This window comes from Mesoplodon mirus (assembly GCF_964341445.2).
Source record: "Mesoplodon mirus genome assembly, chromosome: 9".
Classification (NCBI taxonomy): domain Eukaryota; kingdom Metazoa; phylum Chordata; class Mammalia; order Artiodactyla; family Ziphiidae; genus Mesoplodon; species Mesoplodon mirus.
The window spans coordinates 57,464,587-57,476,678 of record NC_138985.1 but is presented as its reverse complement, the minus strand read 5'-3'; the positions used below and the strand labels follow the sequence as shown (position 1 = coordinate 57,476,678).

General features: G+C 33.6%; 1 protein-coding gene across 2 annotated transcripts in view; it reads left to right on the top strand.

Moving 5' to 3' along the window:
• The window catches only part of CASD1 (CAS1 domain containing 1), a 64,137-nt gene that overhangs the window by 37,781 nt on the left and 14,264 nt on the right, over nucleotides 1–12,092 (top strand). For both annotated transcript variants that reach the window (XM_082633007.1, XM_082633008.1), the window contains exons 11-14: nucleotides 4,398–4,517; nucleotides 5,520–5,676; nucleotides 7,041–7,120; nucleotides 9,394–9,495. In XM_082633007.1, the coding sequence (XP_082489133.1) occupies nucleotides 4,398–4,517; nucleotides 5,520–5,676; nucleotides 7,041–7,120; nucleotides 9,394–9,495 (459 nt within the window). The remainder of the gene's footprint in view (nucleotides 1–4,397; nucleotides 4,518–5,519; nucleotides 5,677–7,040; nucleotides 7,121–9,393; nucleotides 9,496–12,092) is intronic.

The window sequence follows — 12,092 nt, the reverse complement described above, 5'->3', positions numbered from 1 at the left end:
AGTTTAATTTGAAGGGGGGGTGGGGAGAGGGTTTTGTTTTAAGAAAATGCCACTTAAGACATAATTAATTGCTGACATATAAAGGGTAATAGTACTGTGTAAAAAAAAAAAAAATTCAGAAAGAATTAATGGCAGATTCAGTTCTTCAACTCATTGATTCCAGAAAAGATTTGGATCATAAAAGGATGAAAGCAATTTGGCATTCTATTATAATTAGTTGCCAAGCTAGCATTCTAATACATCTTAGACTATATCCCAATACATTCTAAGTTACAATTTATAAACATCTATATTCTGGAAGGACATACTTTTCATTAACATATCAGTTGTTATGATTAATTAACATATCCCCGTTCATTTATATAGAATTTTGTGGTTAAAAATTACCTGTATCTACACTGGCAAAGCACTGTTAGCATGGGTTAATAATGTATTTGGGGACTTGATTCTTGGATATTTGTGGGATTACCCTCATTAAAAACTTTTTAATGGTCATGAGTATTTTAATTACCTAATCTTAATGCTTTTTATTTTGAGTAAAATATGTCAGACTTTAGTTGTGCCATGTTTTTATACTAAAATAGAAACTATGTCAAAAATTAGAGAGAATTATTAAAATAATCCAGATGGTCTGTCAGATTGCAATTGTTGGTGTAAACATTCTTTTAAACATAACATATCAGATATGGATAAAATATTGTGAATTAAATACAGAGAGTGAAGCAAGTTAGGTATATACAGTAGATGATTTTGTGTTCCATTGTGGCTTTTTCTCCTTTGAGAGTTTGTAAATAACTTCCATGAAAGGACCTGAATAAAAGGTCTTAAGGGAAAATTTGTGGGGCTAGAAAAAGAAGAGAACCAGCATTCAGCCTATTAATTCTAATGAAATTGGATTCTCAATACACTTTTAATACTAAATTTTGTTGTAAGTAATACTTGACTCCTGAAAGACAAAAAGGAAAACAATTCGAATTAAAGGAGACTAAAGCGGAATGAAAACTAAATGCAATGTATGATTCTTGGTTCAAGGTTCCTAAATCAAAAAAAATTTTTTAATCATAAGGGATATCACTGGGACAGTCAAGGAAATTCATATATGGATTATACAGTAGATACTATTATATTAAATTTCATGGGTATTATAATGATAATATAAGAAACTATACAGGAAACTATTCTTTCTTCTTAGGTGATACTTGCTAAAATATTTAGGGATGATGGTCTAAATTTGCAGACACATGGTCTGCAAATACTTTTAAATAGTTCAGCATGGTAAATAGTTGTTTGTTGTACTATTCTTGCAACTTCTCTGTTGGTTTAAAATATCTTAAAAAGTTGGGAGAAGTATTACATGAAATTTGTAATAATCCAACATTGGTAGAAACTTGGCAAATTGTTGTGATAGTGTTTAATTCAATTTAAATGGTTGTATTTACTGTTTAAATATAACCAAATCTCAACATTGTAGGCCCAGACCCAGTCTTGAAGGGACTCGAAAGCATGTGTTATGGAGAGTGGTTCAAGTAATTGGGAATGGTTAGCCTAGGTTTGACATCTGTTTTCAAATATTCATAGAACTATCAGATGTAAAAGTGATTAAGTGTGTGCATATGGCTCTAGAGTTAGACTGTCCATTTTGGTGGCCACTAGCCACACGTGGCCATTGAGCACTTAAAGTGTAGCTAGTCGGAATTGAGATGTGCTGTAAATGTGAAATATATATGAGATTAAGTATGATTAATTACAGTAAATGCATACAAAGTTCAAAATATTAGTATGAAAAAATATGAAATATCATGGTATATGTCAGAATGATAATATTTTGGATATATTGAATTAAATAAAATGTGTTTATTAAAATTAATTTCACTTATTTAACTGTTTAAATGTCTGGCAGCCACATTAAAAATTTACCTGGGGCTCACATTTTATTTTCATCACACAGCACTGCCCTAGAGAGCTTAATTTGGTAGCTTTTACATAGAGTTTGATTTCAACTTTTCATGAAAAGGAACTTTATAGCAATTAATGACCATCTGAAAATGGAATGGATTGCCTTGGGAATTTGTGTGTTTTCTGCTATTAAAAAGTGCTCAAATACTTGAAGGGATTTTTTTTTTTTTTTTTTTTTTTTTTTTGCGGTATGCGGGCCTCTCACTGTTGTGGCCTCTCCCATTGCGGAGCACAGGCTCTGGACGTGCAGGCTCAGCGGCCATGGGTCACGGGCCCAGCCACTCCGTGGTATGTGGGATCTTCCCGGACCGGGGCACGAACCCATGTCCCCTGCATCAGCAGGCGGACTCTCAACCACTGTGCCACCAGGGAAGCCCTTGAAGGGAATATTTTAGAGTGCATTCAAGAATGAGGTAAAGATACAGGTTTAGGTTAGATAAGTTTTGAGGCTATTTCAATACTGTATTCCCACCTTCATCCCAGTGATTCTAATATGTTATACCTTCATTGAAAATTTCTGATCTAATGATGAGATAAGACATTTAAAAAGAACTAATGATGAAAAGCAATAAATATAAACTCTAATATATAGATTGTTGGTGCTAAAGGAACTCAAAAGGAGAAATGACTTTCATCTGAGAGTAAAAGACTGGAAAATTTGACCAGGTCTCTAAAGAAGGATAGGCTTTGTATAAACAAAACGTGATTAGGAGAACATTCCAGGGTAGAAAGAACAGATAAACAAAGAAGTGGTGACAGGAAAGTACAAGAAAGACCAGTTTAGGAGACAGAGAATCTAACAGTTTGGCTAGAGTGGAAACTATGTTGAAGAATTTATGACATTATAATTCAGGGGGTTTTCCTTCCAGAAAAAAGTGTTATCCCTCAGAAAAGAAAAAGATGTGTTCAAGGATGCATTCGAGGATATATACAAAAGATGCATATGTTCGAGGCCTTATAAAATCTGTTTAAGGCATCTGCTCAATTATTTTATCCTACAAAGTATCACTTAGGGAAGACATGTTAAACTAAAATGGCCGTAACCAGTGTTAATGCTGGATAATTACAGAGGTGATCAGATGAGTCTATAAAATAGAATCCAAAAAATGTTTACATAGATTTAGTAATTATTCCTACAATAATGGCCTTATAATTACAAAGGTTGGATGTCACTAAACAAGCCTGTTAAAGATAATTTTAAAAAGCAGTACACTACCTGTGTTGTAGAGATCATGACTGTACACCTAAAGGACTAATAGGTGGTGGGGAGAACACATGACAGTGTTCTAAGGTTAAGAGAGTTAGGACTTGTAAATGAAATAATATTTCCAGTGACTCCCATAAAATATAGATTAGAAATATGTTATATTTCTTTCAGCTTAGACAGAAGTGAAGATGTGATGCTCTGAAAACTCATGGTAAAGATGAAACATTGATGCAGGAGTGTAAAATAAAATTGTTTTATAAAATAAGATTAGAAGGGAAATAATATTTCTGAATTATGTTTGCATATGTTTTTTAAATGTAATTTTTGCTAAATAATCAAATATTTTAAGTAGTCATGTGACGATTTTATTTACAAGTCTAAATTCTGTATATTTAGGGGGGCCAAAAATGTAGGATTTTGGGGGGGTTTAATTCTTTAGGATTTTTTTTTTTAATTTATTTTTGGCTGCATTGGGTCTTTGTTGCTGCATGCGGGCTTTCTCTAGTTGTGGCAAGCGGGGGCTACTCTTCATTGTGGTGTGCGGGCTTTTCATTGCAGTGGCTTCTCTTGTTGCAGAGCACAGGCTCTAGGCATGTGGAATTCAGTAGTTGTGGCTCGTGGGCCCAGTAGTTATGGCTTGTGGGCTCTAGAGTGCAGGCTCAGTAGTTGTGGTGCACAGGCTTAGTTGCTCTGCAGCATGTGGGATCTCCCCGGACCAGGACTTGAACCCACGTCCCCTGCATTGGCAGGCGGATTCTTAACCACTGCGCCACCAGGGAAGCCCTTTGTTTTGTTTTTTATCTTCTTGAGAAAATGTGAACTCCAGAGTGACCTTGTATTCAGCATATATATGGTGATTAATAATTATGGATATAATATATTTAATTCAAATTGGATGAAATGTACAAAGCGCCTCACATTTATTAACCCATTCATTCCTCACAAGACCCTTTGAGGAAGGAGAAGTTAGTCTCATTTTGCAGTTTAGAAACTCAAATTTAAGTTTAAAGTCACATAGCTAATGAGTGGCAGAACCAGAATTTGAATCTAGGTCTCTGATTCCAAAGTCTACTTTTTTTAACCCCTGCTACAAGGCTTATTTTTTAGAATAAATCTCATTGAGCCAATGCTGAATGATAATGATGCTCCATTATCTTGGTTAAATTTACTGGTTATGATAATTTAGGTATAGTTAGTGTCAGCATGTATTTCACCTGTTTATTTTTGTCAACAGTTTTTGCCTGTGTACATGCACATTCGGGTTCTGGTTGCTGCGTATCTATTTCAGACAGGGTATGGGCATTTCTCATACTTTTGGATCAAAGGAGACTTTGGAATCCATAGAGTTTGTCAGGTAGGAATGCACGGTTACTTGTTTTCTTTCATTTCAACATGCTTTTTTGTCTAACTGTGGAGAAACTATAAATATGTCCATTTTAAGGCCATGGATAATTTGAATTTATGAAATAGCACTTTAAAGTTTTGTTATTTCCATGTTCTATGGTTAATAATCAAGATAAATAATTTATTACTGAGGGATGAAAAAATAGAATTTAGATGAATGTATAATAAAAGCAAAAGGGAGAACATTACTGATTCACTTTCGTTTTGTAAAAATGTACAGTTATGTGGGATTGTTAAAACATGCTATGTTTTCTCTAAGAAGAGGATTAATATTTTTTGTTTCTACCTTGTGCTAGGAAGTTTGTAAACATTATTTTATTTACCCTTCATTACAACCCTGAGTTGTGATCTTTATGTTTACAGACAAAGACACTGAGGCTCAGAGAGGTTAAATAATTTGCCTAAGGTCACACTGTAAGTGATAAAGCTCTAATATTAATCTGCTCAAATTCTGTGTTCTTTGACATCACACTGTCTGAAATGACTGTTACAAAAGTCCCAAAGATACTTTTGTTTTTCAAAGACAATTTTTAATTTGAGTAATATTATTTGTATCTATTAAAATGTTCAATTTAATACCAAATGAGGTAAATCAGCATCAAACAGAGATGAAACGGACACCCTTTTGTTGAGGTAATCTAATCTCTGTTTATGAACTGTAGCTCTAGGAAGGAGGTTTATAATTCTTTTGCTGCATTTAACAAGATGGCAGTTGTAGCCAGAGGACAGCTCAGGTTGGTGCTTTGCTGGGATTCAGTTAATATAATGATGCATAAATATTTTATATTCAACTCTTTACAATGATTTTAAAACAAATGTGATTTTAGGGATTAGTAAAACATACTTGTACAGTTATTATTTTAGTCTTAAATAAACATTTATACTCTGTCAGAATCTGTCTGCTTTTCATGCATACCTGGAATGAAAACCATTCTCTTCTCCTTTTTAATAGGTCTTATTTCGTCTCAATTTCCTGGTAGTGGTGTTATGTATAGTAATGGATCGGCCTTATCAATTCTATTACTTTGTCCCCTTGGTCACTGTATGGTTCATGGTCATATATGTTACTTTAGCACTATGGCCACAGATAATCCAAAAAAAAGCAAACGGTAAATATGCTCTCTTACTAATGTTAATAAATATATTCTTTCAATGTAAGTTCCTTTTCAGTTGCTAAAGGCTATTATTTTTATTGAGACATGTTGACAGGTTAAATTTATGTGTAGCATTGACATTTTGAAATTTTGTTCTTAAATTATGTTTTTAAAATTTTACAGTTAAGTAGTTCAAGTAGTATAACAGTGCAGAACAATAGTTTGCATTTATATTGTATGTGTTTTCTCTTTTTTAAAGTTAAAGTTTCAAAGCCATTTTACATATCTACTAGTGCAGCCATTTTCAGACTATCTCGTTTGGAGTCAGAATGGAGAGAGCCAGAAGAGAGGAGAGCCAAACAGGGCTCCAGGGCCATACATCCTGCTTAAATCTTGGCAGTTCTGCTTTATTTGATTTCTTATATAGAGATTTTGAGTAAACATTATGTCAAACAAGCTTAAAAATCACTAATATAGTTTATATTCGAGACAACCCTTTAAGCAGTTATTATAAACCTGTTTTTTGTTTAAGGAAACCTAAGTGCCCAGAAGGTGTCATCTTCAAATTTCACATAGCCAGGTCTGATAATGTTCAAAGTGAGGTCACAGTCGTTTATCTTAATGCTTTTTCCCCTCAAGATCATGTCATTAAAATAAAAGCCTCCCTTTTTTGGAAAAAGAAAATTTTTTATCTTTAATAATGTATTAAATTTAAATCTTTCAACCAAATATTGTATATCAAAAAACATTTTCTGTTGACTTCTATTATAATATCAAATAATTCTTCAGGAAAGTGTTCAGTAAAGTCCATTTGTGTCTTTGGATAGGCTCTGTAGTTTCATTCCTCAACACAAACCCAGCATATTAATAAAGTGATAATCAGTATGTATAAACTGTGAACACATAATTTAAAATATGCATATGTTAAAATACATCTTATGGTTAAATTAGTCCACTAGGGAGTTCTTAAGCTCTCTCCTTAGAACTGTAATGTTTAAGCAGTATTACCTAATTATATTAAACATGAGTGTTTGTTAGAGTTACATTGAACCTATTGTTCCAAATTTTGTTGTAACTTTCAATAATGTGTAGTATAATTGAATCTAGGGGGTATTTTCAAATATATTTATAGTGGATAAATAGCAGGTATATGGGGTATCAGATTAATGTTGTAGCCTCATTCCTAGTAAGGACCCTCCACCTTTTCTTCATGTCCTACTTGTAATTTATACTACTTAGATATATTTTTTGTATCCTGTAGGCAGCCTTAAATTATTTTTAAGAGCTATGCAGGGTATTAATATGTTAAATAGAGACATTTAATGTGTTTTCTAATGTAACTTTACATTTCGTAGTAAATTAAACATTTTCTCTCTTAGGAAATTGTTTCTGGCATTTTGGCTTACTGTTGAAACTAGCCTTCTTGCTGTTATGTATATGTTTTTTGGCATATTCTCAGGTTTGTATAGTCTTTCTGGTTTATATTTCATTCTATTTTATTGTAAAGTTCAAATCTGTATTGGAGAAGTCAGAGCTTTTTTTAAGCCTCATTTTTTAATGGCTGTAATAAAAGTGTCACTCTGTAGCTGACCACTCAGTGTGGTTCTTTGGAGACCTATCTACTTTAGTTACCACTGTTTTTGTTGTAAGAGCAATTTAAAGCTCTTCCTCTGGCAGTTGTTCAAAATCCATTTTAGTTGACTTTGATCAATCAAACTTTTATTGAATGCCTCTTATAAGACACTACTATAAGTGAAGATCAAAATTCTCTTGACAGAATTTGCAACTTGATTTGTGCATTATTCATGGCACCGAAATGTAACTTGATTTTTCCATAACTGCACAGAGTAAAATTTTGGCTGTTAATAAAACCAGCTTCAGAGTGAAGGGGTTTGTATATATGTAGTACATTTAACTTAGTAAAACTTTTGGTCATTTTCTTATCTCCCCCTATTATGATGGTTGAGGTTTTCTCAGCTATTTTAGCAGGATGGCAAATTGCTACCTGCTGGTCAGTCCATCAGACAGACATATTATTTGGTCAGCATGATATTTATAACAAAATATTGTACTTTGTTTGAATGCCTATAGTTCTGACATACTCTGTAGTTTACTCCCATCTCCAACACTCTCTGTCTTGTATCTGGCTGTGCCAGGTAAAAATGCCATATAAGGGGGGGGTGGGGTGGGGTGTGTGTGTGTGTGTGTGTGTGTGTGTGTGTGTGTGTGTTCCTGTAAAGCTGTTTTGTTTGTTTTATAGGCTTTCCTACTTATTTTTACACTTAGAAATAAAGCATACTTATTTCTGCCTGACTTCCAAGGTTTTTTGCAGGAAATATATAAAATAATAAGGAATAGGCAAATGTATAAAGAAATAGCCAGGTAACTGCCACATTACTTGATAATTATTCATTAAAATTCCCAACACTCCCTGGTTCATCTGAGGGAGAGAAAGGAATGCGGACCAGCAGTTCAATAGAAAGAATTAAGAAGATTTCCCCAGCTTAGGATCAGTATTGACCACTGGACAAGAAAAAAAAGTACATAGCCCAGTGTCTTTCACAAAATGGGTGCTCATTAAATACTTGATGGTTAATCATAAAAAAATAATTTTTAATGAGAAATTTTAAAATTATAAATATATATGTGATATATGATCTACAAGGCCATGTATCTCTAATATATATAGATAAAATATAGGAATATATAATAGGTATATACCTTACATTGCAAGTCTTGGTAATAATCATCTTTAATTTTCTGAGGCAAAGGCTTTGATAGAACCTATTTTTATAAGCTATTAGCATTTTAAATTCTGCAGTTAAATGGAGAATATTGCATTTTTTAAAAATAATAAAGTTCTTTTGACCTAAAGATTTGGTATTACCTAAAATATAATACTATTTTCATATTTTGCTTTGATTTTTATTAGCCTTTTTAAAAATTGTGATGTTACACATTTTTTTATGCTGTGGCATTATGTCTAATAATGGAGTTTCCTTAATAGAGGTTGTCTTCATTCTTTAGTCTGGAAATTGAGGTTTTTGTTCTCTTTTTTGAAAGACTTCATTAATGTGCAGGAATGCACCCAAGACTTCTGCCCCTTCATTCCCAGATTTTCCAGGCTGTCAGATTAATAAGGGGGTACATTCACTAACTCGACCAGAGTAAAATTGTAAACTTTGTTTCAAAGGCTAGTATGGTTGATTGAGTAAGGTGACTAATTCAGAGGATTCTTTTAACTCAAATGGTTAATTGTAGATTATTAAGGACATTTAGATAAAGAAAAACTATAACTTTAACCATCATCCTTTAGGTTATTGATACTGTGTTGGCTGAAGTATTTTGTATTTTTGTGTTTTGATCAGTAAATATTAACTCTTTTGTATACTAGATTAAAAACCTTAAATGGAATAATTTTCCAATTACCAGCTTGGGTTTTTTGTTTGTTTGTTTGTTTTATTTTGCAGTCTCAGTAGCTTTTCATATGCAGTGAAAATAAGTTAACAAAAATGTTTTAAATCATCTTTATTAGCCTTTAGTAGAATATATTTATTTTCAAATGAATTTCAAATGAAATGGCATTTTCAAATGAAATATTTAAGTAGAATTTTAAAATTGTGAATGATCCTTATATAATCTTAACTTTAGAAAATGACAGTTTATAATAGAATTGCAAGGCAAGTATTCACTTGTACCATCTTAATTTATTTTCTGGATTCCTCTTCTCAGGGTGCATTTGAGAAGATCTTTTCTCTTTGGCCATTGTCCAAGTGTTTCGAACTGAAAGGCAATGTATATGAATGGTGGTTCAGATGGAGGTTAGATCGTTACGTATGTATTTACCTTGTGATCTTTTGCTATTTCAAATTATACTTTTAAAAATTTGGAAAATTTTAATCTATTTTTATTTAGTTTTGGAATAAGGAAACATGTTGATTTGGTAAATCAAAGCAGTCCAGTCCTCCCCTGTTTTTATAGTGGAGAAAGGGTATGCATATGTACATATATCAGTAGGAAAATACTATAAAAATGTTATCTATAAAGTGACCTTTATTTGAGTCATAATTTTGACTTAGAGATGATCTCTCATATATGTGCTTCAGCCATTCAACACAATACTTATTAAGCTCCAATATATGCTCTAGATGTTGGTGTTATGAGGGATATATTTTAGAGAAAGAAGACATACCACCAGGCTTCTAAACCTTATAATCTAGTTTAAAACTCTGGATTACTAAAAAAAAAAAAAAAAAAACTCTGGATTACTACTTATAATTAGTGCTAAACTCTGCAGTATGGATTTTATAATAGAAGTGTGCAAAGAAAAGAGAGCAATGTCATGGATTATTCCATGAATTTTATCTTGAAGGCTGGTTAGGATTTAATTGGCCAAGAAAATGTGAAACATCTAGCACAGCATTTGGAAAATAATAGACACTGAATAAATATTAATTACCCCTCTTCACTCTTTCCCTTTAACTTCCATTTTTTACTCTTCCCTTTTTTCATTCAACAAATATTTTCTTAGTGCCTTTTCTGTGCCATTCCTGGTTTCTAATACCTATGCACTTTCCAGTTATTCTTTTTTTTTTTTTTTTTTTTGCGGTACGTGGGCCTCTCACTGTTGTGGCCTCTCGCATTGCGGAGCACAGGCTCTGGATGCGCAGGCTCAGCGGCCATGGCTCACGGGCCCTCCAATTATTCTTAATAAATAAAATATTTACTTTTAAAATTCTTTTCTCTATTTTTCTAATTGTACATTGCATTTCAAAACCATATGTGAATAAAAAGCTTTGTTAAAGCCTTGACATAAAATAATTTTAAATTCTCAACTTTCTCATTAGAGCAGTCTACTGTGATAGCTCATGTTAAGTGTTTATTTAAAAAAGAAAGCTGGGACTTCCGTGGTGGCGCAGTGGTTAAGAATCCGCCTGCCAATGCAGGGGACATGGGTTCCATCCCTGGTCTGGGAAGATCCCACATGCCACGGGATCCCACATGCCACACAGGCCTGTGTGCCACAACTACAGAAGCCTGTGTTCCTAGAGCCCATGCTCCACAACAAGAGAAGCCACCACAATGAGAAGCCCGCGCACTGCAATGAAGAGTAGCCCCCACTCGCCACAACTAGAGAAAGCCTGCGCGTTGCAATGAAGGCCCAATGTGGCCAAAAATAAATAAATTAATTAATTTTTTTAAAAAAAGAAAGCTATTGTGCTTTCTGATCCACCTTTTTTTCATTCTTATGTGCATATACTGCTTTTTAAAAGTATGCTCTTGGTAATGTTACTGTTTTATTTGCTTGGAAGTACCAATATAAAATATATTTTATCTTGGTTGAGTACATTTAAATTTTATCATGTGTCTTCAGAATAGTTTTTATCATTATTTTTATTTTTTAATTTTTATTGAAGTATAGTTGGTTTACAATATTGTGTTAGTTTCTGCTGTACAGCAAAGAATCTTTAGATTCTTTTCCCTTATAGGTCATTACACAGTATTGAGTAGAGTTCCCTGTGCTATACAGTAGGTTCTTATTAGTTATCTCTTTTATTATTTTTAAAAATTTATTTAATTTATTTTATTTTTGGCTGCGTTGGGTCTTCATTGCTGCACCTGGGCTTTCTCTAGTTGGGGCGAGTGGGGGCTACTCTTCGTTGCAGTGCACAGGCTTCTCATTGCAGTGCCTTCTCTTGCTGCGGAGCACGAGCTCTAGGCACATGGGCTTCAGTAGTTTGGCGTGTGGGCTCAGTAGTTGTGGCTCACAGGCTCTAGAGCACAAGCTCAGTAGTTGTGGCGCATGGGCTTAGTTGCTCCATGGCATGTGGGATCTTCCCGGACCAGGGCTCAAACCCGTGTCCCCTGCATTAGCAGGTGGATTCTTAACCACTGCACCACCAGGGAAGTCCCAGTTATCTATTTTATATATAGTAGTGTATATATGTCAATCCCAATCTCCCAATTTATCCCTCCCCTGCTTCCCCCATGGTAACCATAAATTTGTTTTCTATATCCATGACTCTATTTCTGATTTGTAAATAAGTTCATTTGTACCATTTTTTTAGATTCCATGTATAAGTGATATCATATGATATTTGTCTTTGTCTGACTTAGTTCACTCAGTATGACAATCTCTAGGTCCACCTATGTTGCTGAAAATGGCATTATTTTGTTCTTTTTTTAATGGCTGGGTAATATTCCACAGTATATGTGTACCACATCTTCGTTATCCATTCACCCGTTGATGGTTGCTTCCATGTCCTGGCTATCGTAAATAATACTGCAATGAACGTTGGGGTGCATGTATCTTTTCGAATTATGGTTTTCTCCGGATATATAAATTGTCTTTATTTCTTCACTTGCTGCTGAGACTGCTTGGAGTAAAACCAGCTTATCTTGTGTCATTGCAAGAGATGTTTGCTTGTCTA